Below are 18,899 nucleotides of genomic sequence, written 5' to 3'. Positions count from 1 at the left end.
TTGCACGATGATGAAATATGAATAAATTCATATTTACAGAAATGCAAATATTTCGTTTATTGTATTTTACACAATAATTTAATAATGATTTTTATATAAATATCAAATTTTAATTATTCTGCATCTTAGTTTCAAAATTCAGATTTATTTTTATTTCAGCTTATATAATGATTTAATAATATTTAGATGAATTTTTGAAAATTATTTTAATTTAATAAAATGTTTTTATAATTTTTAATATAGATTATTTATTAAATAAATTTTTATTTAAAATATTACTTGGAAATAAAAATCTAAAATCAAAGATCACAGAAATATTTTGTATGTATGAAAAAATATAATTTAAAGAAAACATAATTTTTAATAATTTAATGATAAAAACACTAATGTTATTATTAAAAATAATTTCCAATTTTTGCTATTATTTTATATGACAAATATTAAATAATTTTGGATGAAATTAAATTAATTGGTGAATTTGACGAAATCCTTAGTAATATTCACAAGTTTATTTTTTCTTGCGTAATCATTTATAATTTATCATGAATTATTATATAATAAAATTAATATACAATATATTTCGGAGCAAAAATTTGTTATACATGTTTACAAACTAAGAAAGTAAATACATAGGTAATCATAGCAGCAGGAATGGCCTACTATCTTACAAGATGTTTTGCGTGCCAAAATTTCATCATACATTGTATGTTTTAAATGTATATTATCATTACTAATATTAATGTTATTATTATTTATATATCAATATTATCATTAATATTATTATTACTTATTACCATTAACATTACTTATTACATAAATCATATTTATTATATATGATTTATATTATAATTGTATTTATATATGAATATATATATAAATACAATTTATATATATATATATTTATATATTTATAACGAACACCGCCCATTACTACTAGCATTACAAATGGGAGCTTCATCTGTCTCTGTCTCTCTCTTTTTCTTCTTTTTTTGATAGATCTGATACTCAAAATAGATGATATATCGTCGAATGTAATGTGATACACGCATTTTTTTATTAATCACTCAAGAAAAATGTTTATCTTGCACAGTTCACCTCCCATTCCATTATAGTGGTTTTTTCCATTGTTTTATTTTCCATTCAAATATATATTCATTGCAGACACACTCATGGTGTATTTATATTTGTAGATTATAGTACAAATCTGTAAGCAAAAAGTATATTTTCTACAATAATTCAGAAAAATTTCATAAATAAAAATAAATATTTTTTTAAATTAATATATTACTAATACAAAAACCTATTTTAAAACATTTATTTTATTTTATTATATTACATATATTGTGAAACTAATATCAATTGAATATTTAATTCTTTATAATTTGAACTTAATTATTATTAAAAAAAAATCAATATATGGTAAATTAAAGGTAAATTAATAGGTAAATTAATATATTCAATAAATATTAAAAATATTTGTGATTTAAATAAAAATAATTTAAAATATATATCTATATACACTTTATGACTTCTTTTTATATTTATAGATTAGTTAATTATCTTGTGGATAAATTATACTAAAGATTACTACGATAATTTTGTTTATCCTTGATTCAATTTTAAATATTATAAAAAATTATAATTTATTATTATAATCTAACTAAATCATTAAATAATTGATATTTTTATAATCTATATTACTAATTATACTACTATAATATTATCAGAATATTTTAATATAAAAAGATTATAATTATATATATTTATTTAAAATAAATATAAAACAAAATACAGAAATAGAAGATGTTTTAAACAATTTTATTTTTAAGATACTTTTAATTAAGTATTTAATCAACTATTTTGAATATTTACTTTAACTAATAAATACTTCTATTTTTAAATAAATTAATTAACACTTTTTAATTTATTGTACTTTCTCTTATTTAATTTAATTACTAAATACATCATAAAAATTTAATAAATAAAAAAAATTTTTTTTAAATAAACTAAACAACGATTAATATTTGAAATAACATTGATAAAATTCTGATCAAAATAAAAATATATAAAAATTTTTGTATTTTATAATATTTAAATAAAAATATTTATCAAATTTATTTATTGTTGTGTTAATTAAATTAATAAATCCAACTTTTAAATAAAAAATTAATATTTTCTTTAATGTCATTTTATGATTTACAATAAATCTACAACAAGATTGTAAATATATTACAAGATTGTTTTTACTCTCTTGTATATAACAATATAATTAATATTGTATATTAAGTATATTATTCACATTATTAATTAAATAATAAATATAAAAATAAACGAAATATGAATAATATATAACATTATTAATCATTCTACATGTAACATTATATAGTAGAATTTGCAAAATTTAACATGAAATATATAAAAATTACTTTTAATTAAATGTAAATATATATATGCATATATATGCAATGCCATAAATGATTAAAAAGCAACAGATTCATTAGAAATATACAAGTGAAAAGAAAAAAAAACAAAATGTTAAATTGCGCATTATTACTTTTTTCAATATTAAATCTACAAAGTTATATATAATACATAAAAATTATGCAAAAATATACTTATATAAATACAATTTTATATTTTAAAAAAATATTTATTAAATGCCAAAATATTTGGAATTTATAAGTATTTATCTCAAAATAAATATAAAGTTAATGAAAATTTATAATAGATAAAAATATTAATGTAAAAAAAATCATAGTTAAATAATTTTTAGTTTTTATATTTTTATGATGTGCTCATTTTATAAATGATTCTTTTAATTATTAAGTAATTTTTGACAAAGTTAATATGGAATTCATCTATTTATTATATTTTAAAAATTCTACTAGCTTTATAAAACACTTTTTTAATGTAAAACATCAATTATTTTATGCAATAATTCAAATAAAGGAATATTAATTCAGATTTTTATATTTGCGTGTCTTTTTTACTTATTTAATAAATATTAAAAATAAGTCAAAGTACATGCAATGAAAATATTAAACATAACAAAAAATATGTTGTGTACTCAAATATATGTACTCAATATGTACTCAAATAAGACTAATACAAAATTTTGCATAGAACATGTAAATTTTGCATAAAATATTTAAATTTTAACTTAATTGGTATTTAATTATTTTTATCATTGAAAAATGATCTATCAATGTCTCTATTCATTATATATTTTAACATTACAAAAATATATAAACATAATATGCTACTATATCAAATGCTATATCTAATGCATATATATCAATTATTTTATGATTTTTTTAGATATCATATTCTTTTATCATTTTTGATGAAAATAAGGTGTCAAATTTTAATTAATGTAAAAATATATACCAACATAATATTTGACACGTACAGATTTGGATAATCACTTGCAACAATTGCCAGTTGCTGCCTTTTGTCCTTCTGTCTCAACCAATCGACGACCTTGACCACTTGTACTTGCACTTCCTGATTGTTCATTCTTTGGAAGTTTTTTAGCTGTAATATGATAATTAATAGATTTATTTAATTTAAATAGATTAAAATATTATATAATAAATTCAAAGAAACTTTAGAAATTAATATACATTTTATATTATTTATATAATATAAAATATATAAATGCTATATAATATTGGCTCAAAAATAAATATATTCTATTTACATTCAAAACTGTATTGCATTTACTGGCAAAAAATTAGGCTTTTGAAAATAATTGATTGATATTACTTTTGACTTATAATTAATTCTTTAAATATCTTAAAGACAATAATAAAAACCAATGAATAATGAAATAGAAAAATATTTGACTATTATGATCACTATATAGTCACTATTATGTGACTATATATCACAACATAATTAGAATAAATAACTCTAAATGATAAAAAATAGAGATAATTTTACATTTACATACATTTTTTATCAAGACAATATTGTATGATTATTATACTGTATGAAATTTAATAAAATATTATTTCAGATTATTTTTCTATATTACTTAAATAGATTAATTAAACATAATTAAACATAAAATATAAATACTATAATTTTTTATAAAATAGATTTCATTCATTAATATCATTAATAAATATTTAATATTAAAAATATAAAATTTTTTATGATAAAAAATATAAGAAAATAATCTTACCAATTGCCAAAAATATATCATTAACATTCATTGCTGTTTTAGCTGAAGTTTCCATGAAAAGAAGGCCATTTTCATCAGCATAAGTTTGAGCTTCATCAAATTCTACAATTCTTTTATTTGCAAGATCAGCTTTATTTCCAGCTAATGCTATAACTATACTTGGACTGGCTTGTCGTTGCAATTCCTTCACCCACGTTTGGGCACGTACAAATGTATCCTGCAATTTAACATAATTAAAAAAATATATGTATTTAACAATAAATATAAAAATTAGAAAATAATTTATAATAACTATTAGAAAAATAATGATAGATATCATATTAATATTTTTATTATTATTACAATTGATTTGAATTTTTTTTTTACACTTTTTGACATTCATTATTTTATAATTACATATGTCACTTAATTTATAAATACCGTTTTTAGAAATATTACTAACTTTTTAAAGTCACAAGTCACAATAAAATATTTTTATAAAAAAATATCAGCCTAATATAACATTTTTATGAAAGAAATCAGAAATTATTTCAAAAATTCTATTCTATTAAAATAAAAATCAAAACATAAATGTAAAATATGTTACATATAAAATTCAAAACATAAATGTTATATATCACATATAAAATTGAATGTAATTATTTGCTTGTTTTTTAATTATATATCATAAATATTATATATAGTTTTTAACATACATAAAATTGTATTTATAATTATAATTTATATATTTAAATAACTAAATTTAATAAATCTGTACTCACTTGATTTGTTATATCATATACAACAATAGCTGCTTGTGCACCACGATAATACATTGGTGCAAGACTATGATAACGTTCCTGCCCTGCAGTATCCCAAATCTCAAATTTTACAGTTGTATCATCCAAACATACAGTTTGTGTTAAAAATGCAGCTAAAATATTATAATATAAATATAATTATATTATTCAATGATCAGATGCTCATTAATTATAATTTATTTTACTTTTATGTGATTAATATTATAATTAATATTTAAAAATATTGAAATTCATACCTCCAATAGTACTTTCTTGATACTCATGGAACTGTCCTTTAACAAACCTCAAAACAAGACTTGATTTTCCCACAGCAGATTCTCCAAGTAATACCAGCTTAAATTGACAAATTTTTCCTTGTGTCGAACCATTCGGCCTCTGGGCTGTACCCCGATTAGCCATGATCACCTATATAAAAAATTTATAAAAACAATAAAAAAAAATTACTTAATAAAATTAAATTTCTTAATATTAATTAATATTTTAAATATTAAATTTAAAAATTTCAGTTTATATATATATTTAGTAGTTCTCTTTGTAAGTAGTAGTAACATTTGTAATAAGGCTAAAATTATATTATAATAATTTAAAAGTAATTAAAATATTAATTTTGTTTTATTATTTTTAATAATTTCCATTATATGCTTCATAAACAAACAGCAACACAAATTATATTATTTTTGATCATTTTATTATTTTTTGTTCTTTTTTTTTTACAATATAAAAAAATTTGTATAAAATATTGTAATTTTGTATAAATTTTGTAAAATATTTAAAATTTATTGACAGCTTTGTTACAATTTACAAAAATATTAAAAACACAGTTTTATATTCACAAAAATTCTAATATCTATGAACATAAAATTTTTATTATTTTATATTCAATTTTTTATATTATTTTATGTAAATTATTAAAATAATAAAATTTTATATATAAATTAAAATAATTTTCAAGTTGGATTTTAAATTATAATATTATTTAAATTCTAAAATAATTTTTAATTTTTAATATTTAAATAAACCTTTAAATCAGTAGATAAATGTCTAATTATAGTGAAAGTCCATATAAATAGATAAGACTTTCATTTATATACTCAGTAATCAACATTCAACTAAATCTTTTAAGTTGAATAATATGAATTGACAAATGTACAATGAATAAATTTCTTTTATAAAATTTAAAATTTTCAATAAAATATACAAAAATTTATAAAAGTTTTTTAACATAAAATTTTTAGAAAGACAGATTTTTAAAAAAATTAATATTAAATTTATTATTCACAAAAAATAAAAATTTAAAGAATATAAATATTAATATAATTAAATATAATATAAATATTAATAAATATTAAAATTTTGATAAGAGTTTGAAAAGATTTAAAAAAAATTATATTATATTGCAAAAAGAGAAAATAAAAAATATTTTTTTTTATAATTGTGAAATTCAGATTTTTAAAATAAATATCAGAAATAATAAAAATAATAATAAAGTTTTTTGTATTATAAAAAAGGAAACTATTATTAAAGTAAAACATAAATAAATTAAATACTTTATCAATTTCTAATTTTGTAATTTAACTTCCTACTATTTTATATAAAACAAATATAACATAAATTCTATATAATTTAAAATTATTCAAAAGAATTGATTATAAATTATAAAAGATTAACTCTATATGTACTACATATAAATTCGTTTAAAAAAGATTCAAAGAAGGAATGCTAAAATAAAATAAAATAATATCTTTGTATATTTTGTAATGAAAATAAATTGATAAGTATTAAGTCGCGATCACATTGTGTGAAACATATGAAACTTTGATGAATTTAATAAAAAGTAGATAATTGACTTGCATAAATGCGTACGTAAAATTTGATAGCTACTCTGTTGCAATTATTTTCTAAGTCACTTACAAACGAAAAACACAATAAGTAAAACCAACGAAAAATAATAGTATATGTAGTTTAACCCATTAAAACGAAGACTTTGTTAATTACATTATCCAATTAGTCGCGAAGCGAGTTTTGACGAATTGAACAGTCTGGTGTTGTTTTGCGATAATGTTACGATTGATAAAACCAAATAGACTCTCTAAATGATAATGTGTAGTCTGTTTTAATGAAGAATGAACAGTGAGAATTGGTAACACGATGACTAAACGCAGCAACTTCACGGTAATCATGAGATTCGCGTAACTTGCGGCGATGAAAAGGAAACAGGTCCGCATCGCGCGAGCCCGTCCGGGTACAGGCTATCAGAAAAAAACGTTCCTTAGAGAGAGAACAAACTAAATGAAAAAATATATATATATATACACAATATAATCTTGTATTTAAAACAAAATGAAGCTACGTCAAACTTGCATACTTACAAACTCACCCCAAACTTATCTACGTAACCAACACCTCATAACCTTCGACAAAATAGCATTATTGAAAAATCACAAGAAACCGTTAAAGCGGTGCATAGGGACTGAGAAAGAAAGAAACCGATAAGGACAGACAGAATTCTGTGTACGCGCGCGCGAATTCTCTTTCTCTTTCTCTCTCATAGACACACATGTAGATGTTCACATAGATGTCTCTTTCTTTGTTGCGCTTATTAATACTCTATCTTTTTTTTTCTTATTTGCTTAATTTACGTTTCGTTAGTTCGCTTACCACTATCTCACCCCCTCACTCTATCTCTTTCTCATTCATTTATTCATTTGCAATATTTCTTTCACTCACTCTTACTTTATCTTTCTCTCTTGAACTCGTTCATTCATACTATATCTTTTTCTTTCCCTTTGCCTCTCTCTTCAGATAGATAGAGAGGGAGGGGAAGAGAAGCAAATAAAGGGTGTAAGCGATGCGCCACGATAGTTACAGTTCTGAGTACTTGTCACCGCCCGTGAAACGTCAGCAAGATCTGAAATATCAAGAAGCCAAAGCAATCTACGAACTGAGTGAAACGACAAAAAGAATGCACAGTTTAAAAGAATTGCATGTCGTAGGATATCAAAAATTTTGTCGCTATTCGTGCAATAAAATACACGAGAGAAAACGAATAATATAGACACAGTATAAAGCACATTCTGCGCTTCTCTAGATGACACTATTCATAAACATAATTCTTTCATCCGCGACGGATTACAAAAAAGAACATTAAAAATGCGTTTCAGCGGTAGCAAGGAAAGGGACACCTGGCAAGATTGAAAACTCAAATTTTCAATGCTTAACCTGCTACGTAAGGAAGCTCGCCGTCGAATAAGAATGCGGCACTAGCTCTTTAGACGGTCGATGAGCGCACAACACCGCGCGACGATGATTAATGTCAATTCACTGCCGCGCGTCAAATACGATCACTTGTCTTCAGTAAATCGGCCCACTAACCGAGCATAGATCGTGCAATCTATATAGAATGTGTACATTTATGACAGCTCCGGTTGGTACACACAGGCAGATACACGACTCTATGAAGCTTGTTGATTTTTTCACATTCCCTTTTTTTTCTGTTTGAAGAATATTTTTACCACTTTTCGTAAAATAATAACTGTTCCAAATGACACTTTTTTTGATAAAATGAATGGTATCAATGTTTTTGTAACCTAATATAACTAAATTTTAAATTAAAATTGATCGCACTAAAAAGAATTAAGATTTAGATCCGAATCACGCACACGGTACACACAGTACTGCGACACTTTCTTTTACAACGTCAAATCCAACAGTCACGATCACGCAAAACTTTACCACTGATCAATCAATGAGTCAGTCAATTACCAGCTATCGTACGTGAAATTAAGAAGAAATGTTGAACAGATTTCAATCTCAGAAGATCCTTTGAGAGTACCTTTCTTCAATGTCGTTTTCTTTTTCCTCGAATCGGAAATGGCGCATTTCAATGAACACTACAAGAGAACGGCGCCACCACTGACCAATAATATTATTTTGATTTTATAATACATTCCTCTATATATAGTTAAAAAAGCATTTATTTATAATTTTAATAACGTAATAATTCTTTGTTTTATTACGATAAATTTTAATATGTATTTTAATAATATTTTAAATAATTTTTATTTCAAATTTTATATATATAATATTTAAAATATTTAATTATTAAAAATTAATAAATCATCAAATTATTGAATATTCAATACAGAACATTTAAAATTTTATAAAAAAATTTATTAAAAATATATTTTTCAATTTGACATTATATTTAAGATTGTTTGATAAAATTAAATAAATTTTTATAAAAATTTATTATAGATCTAGTACATTTGTAGTTCTATGTATCTAGTAAATTTTTATGTCTAATAAATTTATTATTTCTATTTTTCATATTCATTTGTACAAATTTTTTTATAAATAATTATTAAATATAAAATAAATTTTAATTATATAAGTTTTAAATAATAAAGTTTAATTATAATATTAATTAATTTTTAAATAAAAAATATAAAAAATATAGGAATTTTATATATAACTATTAGCTACTCTGATTAACTCTGATATAATTGGTTAATTTTGAATATAAAGTTTAGAAATGGCCGCCAAATACTGGTTTTCCGTGAAATGCTATTTCTTATTTATAACTTTGTGAATGTGTTTATATGTGTCAAAAAAACGTGTATGCTTAATATTTTTGGGATGTACGAATAAGAATTATTTATATTGCATATGTATACATATATACATTATTTTATTTTATAAAATATTTCATTGATAAGCTAATACTTTGAAATTATATTTGTAATTTACATATAAAAATTTACTTTTTTTGTCAATTTTAATGTTAATTAAATTTATATTAAAATTCAAAATTATATAATTATTAAATTAAATTAAATACAATGGACAAATATCAACATATAAGAACATTTATATCGGCGGTTTTGGAATATACTAAACATCCTAGTGAAACAACTGCTTCAATTTTACAACGAAATCTTGGTGTAAGTAATTATTATATATTATTATTTTAAATGTTTTTAAAAAATTCTATTTTTCATATTTGTAATCTGTATAATAAAAATAAATTTTACAAAAACATAAAAGAATAAATTTTAATAAATAATTTGGTAAAATATTTTTTTATAAAATTTATTTGAAAGGTAATAAGTACATCATTAGATTTGAGTATCTTTGATCCTGGAACCAGCATAGCAGCAGAATTTTATGTTAGTTTGCATGAGCTTATGAATTCTTTAGCATCTAGAACTACTTTAATTTGGAGTACTGTTGATGTTTTACAAAACGCTTGTCACAATGCTGCAGCAAGACAAGCTCTTATTCATACATATAAATTTGCACCTATATTGGCGAGATTGTTAGAGGTATATATTTATATTTATATATTAAATGATAAATAAGATATAATATAATAATATAATGTAGAAAATATAGAAATATATTTATTTTATTTTATTTGAGATCCATATTTTTTATTTATAATAAAATTTTTTTATTTCAATAATTAAAAATATTAAATTTTTTTAATTTGTATATTTTGAATATTTTATATAATAATATATATATATAATATATATAATATAATATAATATAATATATTTTTATATAACAATTTCATAGGCAAATTTAACAAGTGAAAAGAGAATACGAGTATTAAAATTACTTCAAGAATTAACATATGGCATAAAAATTTCATGGCAAGAAGCTCATTTACCTTATTTGATATCAATATTAACACAATGGGTGATACAATCTAAAGAAGAAAATATTATTGCACTTTCATTAGGAGTATTAGTGAATCTTTGTTATAAAAATCTTCCAGCTGTATATGTACTAATGAGAACAATTGATACAAAAGCATTTATACGTACTTTGTTAAAATTGCAACATTGCAATGTTAATACCAGTGTACAATGTTGTAAACTATTAATTATATTAGAACATACAAATACAAATATTTCAGAAAAATATATTTTGGATTTTGCTGCTGTCACATTCAGCAGTCTTATTACTGCAATGAAACAAAAAGATGTTTTATTGCTAAAACACATTATAGATTTTTTTGATGATGTTGGACAAAATGAGCACTCTCATGCTGTGTTACTTACATATTCACAGTAAGTTATTTTATAATTTCCAATTCAATATTATTTGACATAAAATATTTCATTCAATAATTTCATTTTTTATTGTGTTAATTAGTTATGACAGAGATGTAGAAAATGTATTGGCTACATTAGAAGATAATGCAGATCCAGAATGTGTTGCTCTCATGATGGAATTTTTATCATCTCTAGTAAAATTAAAATTATCTGCTTTAGTGACTTTGTATCCTTTATGTGTAAAAACTGCTATGACTTGGGTTCCTGTAGAACAGGTATATTTTCATTTGAAATAAAGATAAGAATTATTATAGATTGTAACAATTATTTCTAAATTAGGTATGTTCCAAAGCATTAGCTTTGATAAGAGTTACTGTAATTGATGCACGACGCACTAAATCATCCTCTGAAGTCTTAGCAGAATTAGATGCTTCTGTTTTAATGCTTATAATAAATTCAGAAAATGATGAAGTTCAGGAAAAATGTGAATTAACTTTAGAAAGAGAAATAAAATTAGCAGAATTAATGCAACTATTTCAAGAAATGGTTAAAACTTCTACACTAAGGACAAAAGTAATGCAGTCCTTGAATGAACAAATGATACGTAAATTATTAAGTGCAATGTTAGATTCTGAAACATATGCAACTAATGATTGGCCAGGGAATTTTATTCAAGTACTAAATTTTTAATTCTTAAAATATAACTATAATTTTTTAATAAACATAATATTGGTATTATGTTTTCTAGAATCCTACTACAAGTTTATGTATTCATGCATTAGCATTAACTGCTGATTTAGCAGCTCATAATTCAAATTGGTTAACATTATATTCTGAGTTGCTTAGAAAAAAACAAATTCAAATGATTATGGCTCATGCATTATTTATTGGTGATGCAGATGTTAAACAAAAAGTCCTACAATTGACATCTACTGTAGGATTTCCCCAGGAATGGTAGGTTTCTACCATACTTTTTAATCACTTATCAAAGCACAAAGATTTTAACAGATACTGTCACTCAAATAAAACATTACTCTGTCTTCACTATTAAAATTAAATACTTTAGCAACATATTATTTTAATTTTTATTGATGACAACTCTAGACAAATTCACTATCACACGCAAATTGTATCCCATGTTTTTGTGTGACAAGTGTTTCCGCGGTGGCGCTTTGTATGAAGCAACTGGAGCCTTTGATATTGGTACAAAGTACTCCTGGAATGGTAACAAATATTGGAAGTAAAATGACTATAAATGCAAATAATGAAATGGCTCCACTGTTTTCTTTCGCACAAGAAGAACGGCTTGATGCATTTTTAGCAAAATTGAAAAGAACTTATGAATCAAATCAAATCAATGATATTACTACATCAGCAGTAATGGAATTATATGAATATAAGGTATATTTTTTAATATATTTTATTATAAACATAAAATAATTTTATATTTTTTATATTTTTATAACATAAAAGTTAGCAGCTATGAGACATGCAGAACGGGCTATGCAATCTAGTTTAGAAGCAGCAAGTAATCATGGAACCAGTTTACAGCATAGATTGGCGCAAGTAGTAGCTGAATCAAGCCGTTTACATCAAATGTTATTTGACACGCAACAATGTTTAGAAGGAGTAAAATCTACCTTAACTGTAAAACTTGCTGAAGCAGAAGAGCAAAGTAAAAAAGCAGTTGCTATAAAAAAACAGGTTGATATCATAATGAATCTATAAAATAAAAATTTAAGTCAAAACTTAAAATAGAAAAATTATGTTCATAGGAAATCGAAGGTTTAAAAAAGATAGTAACAGAAAAATCTACTAATATTGATCATTTAAATGTAGTGCTTGTGCAACATAAACATGAATTAGAAAGTAGTATTAATAGAATTGAAATATTAACTAAGAAAATAAAGGAATTGGAAGTTGAATGTTCAAATACAGATGCAAAAATTACAGAAATGACTAATAAAAATCATGAATTAAGTAAATTACTTCTTAAAATGCAGGACCAATTAAATAAAAAAGATCAGGTATGTTCATAAAGATTCAATTATTATAATAGAATTGCTAATATATATTCAATATCAAATAGGTAATAGAACTAAAAACTGCGGAAATTCAATCAAATCAAAAAGATATATCTGCACTCAAACAAGAAACTCAACAATTATCACAATTAGTAAATACATATGAAAAAAATATTGCTGAAAAAGAGGAAACAATTAAAAAAATGAAAGCAGAGTTGATGGATTTAAGTCGCATGCGAGATATGATTTTTGAACTTACTGCTAAGAAAAAGGAAGATTTAAGCACAAGCTAATATTATATTTTTATATCATAAAATTCATTTTCAAATTATCAAACAATTTGATAATAATTTTAAAAAAATTTTGTTACTTAAAATTTTGTTATATCTTTTTCTTACATTTTTAATATAAGTAATTGAAAAATAAATAACATACATGCACATATATATTAAGGACCAGCTAGATTGCATAATTTATTTTGTAAATATAATTTTGTCCTTTATTATCATTATTTAAATATTTTACATCTCTATATGTGTGTGTAAAATTCAGAAAGTAAGATATTTTTCATTCATTTTTAACATGAATTATCCTAATGCATGCATTAATCATTTTATTTTTGACATGAAAAATAATTAAAATTAAAATATAAAAATCACTGCTTATATAAATTAAATAGTTATTATTGCTTCTTTTTTTTTCCGCTTATCAAATATGATATAATAAACATTATACGCATATTAAATATGAACAAATTTTATATAAATTGTTTACTTTTTTTTTAATTAAATGTTATTTGTTTAAACATTTTTATCGAATAATTTCTATAATTAATTTATATATATTACAAAACTAGTTACAATATAATACATAGTAACATAGTATTTTATACCAGAAATTATTTGCAATAATTATTTTTTTATGACATTTTATGTATAAATAAATTTTATGATTTACTTTATGATTTACTTTAAATTTTATTACTTTTTTTGTAAAGAAAATAACAACGTTTAAATATATATATACTATATTATTATCTTATTGTGTTATAAGAATTAGATTAGGATTACATTACAATTATATGTTATAATTTAAAATATCTAATAAAATAGATAAAAACAATTTAGAATACCAAAAATATTTCTCTATAATGCTTTATAAATTTTCATCTATATATATCCGAAGTAATCAAATTGCAATAATGCATTTAAGAGAATAAAGATCAATATTCACCTCAAACTTTCTCAATTTAATTTAATTCAGTAAACTAAATTTCTTTATAATTATAATAATTTATACTGCTTCTGAAATTGATTTCTATGTAATCCTAATTATATTTGTATTCAAAGACACAATTTTTTAATTATATTTATTATTTTACTAATAAATCTAATTATAAAAATTATCTTTATAAAGCTTTTTGTTTTCTTAACATAATAGGATTTTACTATAGATATAATATATATTATTTTTGTTAATATTTTTATAATTTTCATATTGAAATTTGTTCTTTATCATAAATTTTTTTATTTATAAATCATTTTTATTATTATACTATCATCATAAGAAATATAAAGACAATTTACATTTTGCATTTTGATTGCACAAAAGCTGTGCATATTTATCATTTTTTTTATTATAAAATAAAAATTCAATTATCCATTTAAGAATTATTAAATCTTGTTCTCTATCATATATTCTCTATATCAATCATTTTAAATGAATGATTGCTTTTATATACATATAAAATTCTTATATATATAAACAAGAATATAGACTCTTCAATATTTTTCATTTTATAAATATAAAAAATATTTTGATAATTTATATTTTTTGATAAGATTAAAATAAATTAAATTATTTCTAAATTAGAAATAAATTTTAGATTATATTCATCTTTTTTTAAACCTAGTTATTATTATATTAAATTAAAAATCAAAAATAAAAACTTTAAAAGTCATATTGTCATGTGAACAGTTTCATTGGAATGATACACAAAGTTCAATATTTGAACTTCATTAATATAATATTTAATACTGATGCAAATAAATTTTTACTAATTACTAATTTAGCTAATGTAATTGTATGTATTATTTTGTCAAAATAATATAATAACTCATTGATTGAAATATTTCATTCAATAAGAAATTATTAATATATCAAACTTGAAATTAAAAAAAAAACTTTGTGCCTAAATGACAGAAGCGGTCAATATTACAAAAATTAACTAAAATGAACTAAGCGCAATTCGATCCAATGGTAAATTATTTTCCATATTAAATATTTCGTGTGTAACGAAATTTTGTCATCAACTACTACCTCTACTCCATGGTTGTTCTGTGGCAGATGCAAAAATTAAATAAAAACAATTAGTTGCCATGTTTATTCCTGCTGCTAACCAGAATACTGTATGCCAACGTGCCAATGTTTCCTATAATGTATATGATAAAATATAATTATATAATAAATTTAATATTTTTATAACACATATAAAAATGTAAAATGTACTTATAACATGTAAAATATACTAACATGTCCCTGAACAATCATTCCAATAACATATGGAGCTAAAAATCCACAAGCATTTGCAGCAGCATTTGTAAGTCCATAAAGAGTTCCCGCAAATCGAGGTGCTAATGCAATATGATTCATTTGATTTCCTGCATAAACTGCACCTTGTAGAGATCCTAATCCAGCAAGCATCATCATAACCATCATACGATCACATTCAGCCCAAATAGCACCAATAAAACTGAGACTGGGTCCTAATGAAGCCACTGTGTTCCATAACTTGAACGATGTTAAAGGAGATAAAAGCTGACGGGCAAGGAGAGCATCTGCGAAACTTGAAATACCGAGACCGACTAACCAAGAACTTAAATAAGGCAGTGCTGAAAGGAATGCATCCTGTTGTACATCGAAATGCAAAATTTTATCCATATATGTTGGTAATTCTGTTAAAAGTGTATAAAACGCCCATGACTGTCCACATTGTGTAATAGCTATAGCCCACATAGGCAATGATGTAAATATTGATAACCAAGGAACTCCTGTATCAGTCTCCTGTTATAAAATATATTAATTTAAATTTTATCTACTATAATAAAAATATAAATTTAATTTATTAAAATTGCAATAAACCTCATCTTTCTTTTCTACAGTAGCTTCAATGTATGCTCTTTCTAGAGGATCAATTTTTGTATGTTGTGCAGGTGTATCAAACACAAAAATTAGCCAAAATGCATACCATATAATACCAAGCCCTCCAAATAAATAAAATGCAAGAGGCCATCCACCCCAAAGTTCTAATGAACAAAGCCAACCACTTACTGGTAAAGATATGACAGTTCCAAAATTTGCACCTACATAAAAACAAATATGATAAATCAAAGTTATTATATTATAATGAAAAAATAATTACCTGCATATACTACAGCAGCAAATTTGCTTCTTTCTAAAGGAGGTACCCAGATTGCTAACATGCTATGCATTGCAGGGAATGTAACACCCTATTTATAAAAAAAAACAAAATTTTTAAATTTTTCAAATGTATTAATTTATAATATAGTTACCTCTGTAAATCCTTCTGCTACTCGTACAGCTAAGAATGGTATCAATCCTATATAAGCTGCAAAAGGACTAATTACAGTCAATACAGCAGTCAGAAATACTCCTAATCCATATATGAGTTTTCCACCAAATTTTTCCGCCATTCTACCACCAGGAACATTTGTAGTTACATAACCAATGAAAAAAGCACCCAATATAATACCTTGTGTTTTTTCATCCCAATTAAATTCTCCTGCACTCTTTGAAAATTTATATTACTTTTTAACATTAATAAATTGCAATTATCAACTTTTTTTTTAAAATTCAAAATTAATTTTGTTTATATTAGATTTTTATAAAATTTTTAAAAATTAAAATATCATTTTCAAAATATATTAGAAATATATAAAATTAAAATATTTTGACTAAATATTTAAAGAACACAGATATATAATAAGATAAAAGCAGAAAATGTAGGCGTTAAAAAACATGTTGATCTGTTTAGGTCATACTAAAAATGATAAGTTTGCATGAATAATATGATGATAAAGGCAAAACTAATGTTAACATTTGATTCGCATATTATAAATATAGAATATTACACATATTACATATATAGAATATTAATATATAGAATATCAAATTATAAAATATAACTTAATACTTAAACATTTAACTTTATTACATTATGTATATTACTATTTATATTATATTATATTATATATATATATATGTTTACATACTATATTAAAAATATGTTTAATAAAATAAAAAAATATTTGTAACATATTAAAATATTAGCTAAAAATAATTGATTAATTAAAATTATAAACCAATAAACTTACTGGTATAAATGTTCCATTAATTGGTTTTTCTTTAGGACAAACATCTGTAGTATCATTATCATCATCATGTGGCACTGCTGTTTGATTAACCATTGAAACAATAGCCACAGATAAATTCACTCTCATGGCATACACAAGTGCAAATCCTAGAAATCCTAAAAAACCTAATGTATGCCTTGCTTTTATACATGATTTTGTATCAGGTGGAATATCTGGTATAGTAACTAAAAATAAAATTTTACATAAATTTATTAAAATTATTTGATAATTGTAGAAAATGTACAAAATTTATATTCTTTCATAAATTCTTAATTATTTTAAATTAAAAAATTTTTAAATCTATATAATATTTTAATCATCTTCTTTTGTAATTGCTAATTCAATTTTATTAATATAATTTTTTTTCTTTGTTAAAATATGATTAAAATTATAATGCAATTGAAATTATAATATATATATATATATGCTATATATATAATATAATTTATATATATATATATTTTAATATTAAATAATATATGTTTATATTAAGATATTTAGAAATATTAATTTTTAATAATTATAATGCTATTTTGAGTTAACCTGGTATATCTTCTGATAATTTTTTATAAAATTTTTGATTCTTTCTCTTTCTTGACATTTGTTATTACGTGTTTTTAGTATATTTATATACTTAATTGCAAAATTTTTATTTATATATTATAAATATATTAAAAATAAATAAAAATTTAAGGCATAATCATAACACACATTCTTAAAGAAAAATAATCATTAAAAAGTTTTCAGAATATTTCCGATTTATGATGCGCATAAAATAACATAGAAATTGCTTGACAGCTGACAGTATTACGAATAATTTATGTGTCACCCTATCAATTCTTTGTTTCCAAACAATGCCTTCCCACGCTACGAGGTTTTTGGAAACCTTGAACATCTTTATATACAATAATATAAACATAAATATTAAAAAAGAATATTTGTATACAAATGAAAATAAACTGCACAATTAATGTAATAGAAAAATATTAAAAACATACCTTTTTCCAAAGAATCATTAACACACAAAGGCTGATCATCTCTCGAGATACTAGGATCTAATACTTCCATGTTGTGCGCTTTTTTTTTAACACTTAACACTTTCACAAAGAATTCATCGAATTTTAACCATTAAAGATATATTTTATTTACATATAATTATGTTTTTTTCATTTATACCATGATATGATAGTACAATGATATGTAATTTAATAAAGAAATTGTGTAAAATTTTAACGGTGATATGATGCGTATCAAGTAAATTGTCGTCTGCTGTCATCATCGCTGGCGCGAATTGCTGCGCACTCACTCATTTAAGCTTAATACGTACATATTTAAACTCGATTGTATATAAGTATTTGCTTACACGTTAGTTGCGCAGGCGCTTTATTTTTTTAGAA

The 18,899-nt window shown here is 22.2% G+C and overlaps 3 protein-coding genes and 1 long non-coding RNA gene across 22 annotated transcripts; 1 reads left to right on the top strand and 3 right to left on the bottom strand.

Moving 5' to 3' along the window:
- Positions 1 to 494: 494 nt before the first annotated feature.
- On the bottom strand, positions 495 to 8,904 carry Rab5 (RAS oncogene family member Rab5). Of its 19 annotated transcripts, none has more exons than XM_086911170.1 (7): positions 8,206 to 8,816; positions 7,364 to 7,397; positions 5,223 to 5,391; positions 4,948 to 5,099; positions 4,187 to 4,403; positions 3,410 to 3,534; positions 495 to 1,204 (listed from the first exon to the last, which is right to left on the bottom strand). In XM_086911170.1, the coding sequence occupies exons 3-6, from the start codon at positions 5,383 to 5,385 to the stop codon at positions 3,422 to 3,424; spliced, it is 645 nt and encodes a 214-aa protein (XP_086767296.1). In that variant the 5' UTR covers positions 5,386 to 5,391; positions 7,364 to 7,397; positions 8,206 to 8,816; the 3' UTR covers positions 495 to 1,204; positions 3,410 to 3,421. The 19 variants fall into 19 exon arrangements, with proteins under 19 accessions (XP_086767296.1, XP_086767306.1, XP_086767297.1 ...); XM_086911180.1 differs by having other exon boundaries at positions 3,392 to 3,534; positions 8,206 to 8,370; XM_086911171.1 differs by having other exon boundaries at positions 7,356 to 7,397; positions 8,206 to 8,365.
- A 604-nt stretch (positions 8,905 to 9,508) lies between these two features.
- On the top strand, positions 9,509 to 13,641 carry LOC100869785 (uncharacterized). Its single transcript, XM_003693808.4, has 10 exons — positions 9,509 to 9,926; positions 10,086 to 10,307; positions 10,564 to 11,060; positions 11,146 to 11,320; positions 11,385 to 11,720; positions 11,794 to 11,999; positions 12,200 to 12,446; positions 12,519 to 12,749; positions 12,821 to 13,072; positions 13,135 to 13,641. Exons 1-10 carry the CDS (start codon positions 9,825 to 9,827, stop codon positions 13,360 to 13,362), a joined length of 2,496 nt encoding a protein of 831 aa, XP_003693856.1. The 5' UTR covers positions 9,509 to 9,824; the 3' UTR covers positions 13,363 to 13,641.
- LOC147657151 (uncharacterized) lies at positions 10,726 to 11,192 on the bottom strand. The gene is made up of 2 exons (XR_015292978.1): positions 11,052 to 11,192; positions 10,726 to 10,954 (listed from the first exon to the last, which is right to left on the bottom strand). It is a non-coding gene; the product is annotated as an uncharacterized LOC147657151 (long non-coding RNA).
- Positions 13,542 to 18,825, bottom strand: MFS10 (major facilitator superfamily transporter 10). Its single transcript, XM_031916610.2, has 7 exons — positions 18,501 to 18,825; positions 17,464 to 17,687; positions 16,642 to 16,878; positions 16,491 to 16,578; positions 16,211 to 16,431; positions 15,602 to 16,132; positions 13,542 to 15,500 (listed from the first exon to the last, which is right to left on the bottom strand). The coding sequence occupies exons 1-7, from the start codon at positions 18,568 to 18,570 to the stop codon at positions 15,378 to 15,380; spliced, it is 1,494 nt and encodes a 497-aa protein (XP_031772470.1). The 5' UTR covers positions 18,571 to 18,825; the 3' UTR covers positions 13,542 to 15,377.
- Positions 18,826 to 18,899: the final 74 nt, after the last annotated feature.

This window comes from Apis florea, unplaced genomic scaffold (genome assembly GCF_048593485.1).
Source record: "Apis florea isolate Af1SG1 unplaced genomic scaffold, ASM4859348v1 contig_3203_pilon, whole genome shotgun sequence".
NCBI classification, from domain to species: Eukaryota; Metazoa; Arthropoda; class Insecta; order Hymenoptera; family Apidae; genus Apis; species Apis florea.
This window is presented reverse-complemented; position numbering and strand designations above follow the sequence as displayed.

Excerpts from the sequence above, each read along its gene's own strand:
- Rab5 (XM_012487015.3), bottom strand. The coding sequence starts at position 5,385 with ATGGCTAATCGGGGTACAGCCCAGAGGCCGAATGGTTCGACACAAGGA. Across the intron at positions 4,404-4,947 it reads TATATGATATAACAAATCAA|GATACATTTGTACGTGCCCA; the intron begins GTGAGTACAGAT and ends GTTAAATTGCAG. Across the intron at positions 3,535-4,186 it reads TGATATATTTTTGGCAATTG|CTAAAAAACTTCCAAAGAAT; the intron begins GTAAGATTATTT and ends ATCATATTACAG.
- MFS10 (XM_031916610.2), bottom strand. The coding sequence starts at position 18,570 with ATGGAAGTATTAGATCCTAGTATCTCGAGAGATGATCAGCCTTTGTGT. Across the intron at positions 16,432-16,490 it reads TGCTGCTGTAGTATATGCAG|GTGCAAATTTTGGAACTGTC; the intron begins GTAATTATTTTT and ends GTTTTTATGTAG. Across the intron at positions 16,133-16,210 it reads CTGTAGAAAAGAAAGATGAG|GAGACTGATACAGGAGTTCC; the intron begins GTTTATTGCAAT and ends ATTTTATAACAG.
- LOC100869785 (XM_003693808.4), top strand. The coding sequence starts at position 9,825 with ATGGACAAATATCAACATATAAGAACATTTATATCGGCGGTTTTGGAA. Across the intron at positions 11,321-11,384 it reads CTTGGGTTCCTGTAGAACAG|GTATGTTCCAAAGCATTAGC; the intron begins GTATATTTTCAT and ends TTTCTAAATTAG. Across the intron at positions 11,721-11,793 it reads GGCCAGGGAATTTTATTCAA|AATCCTACTACAAGTTTATG; the intron begins GTACTAAATTTT and ends TATGTTTTCTAG.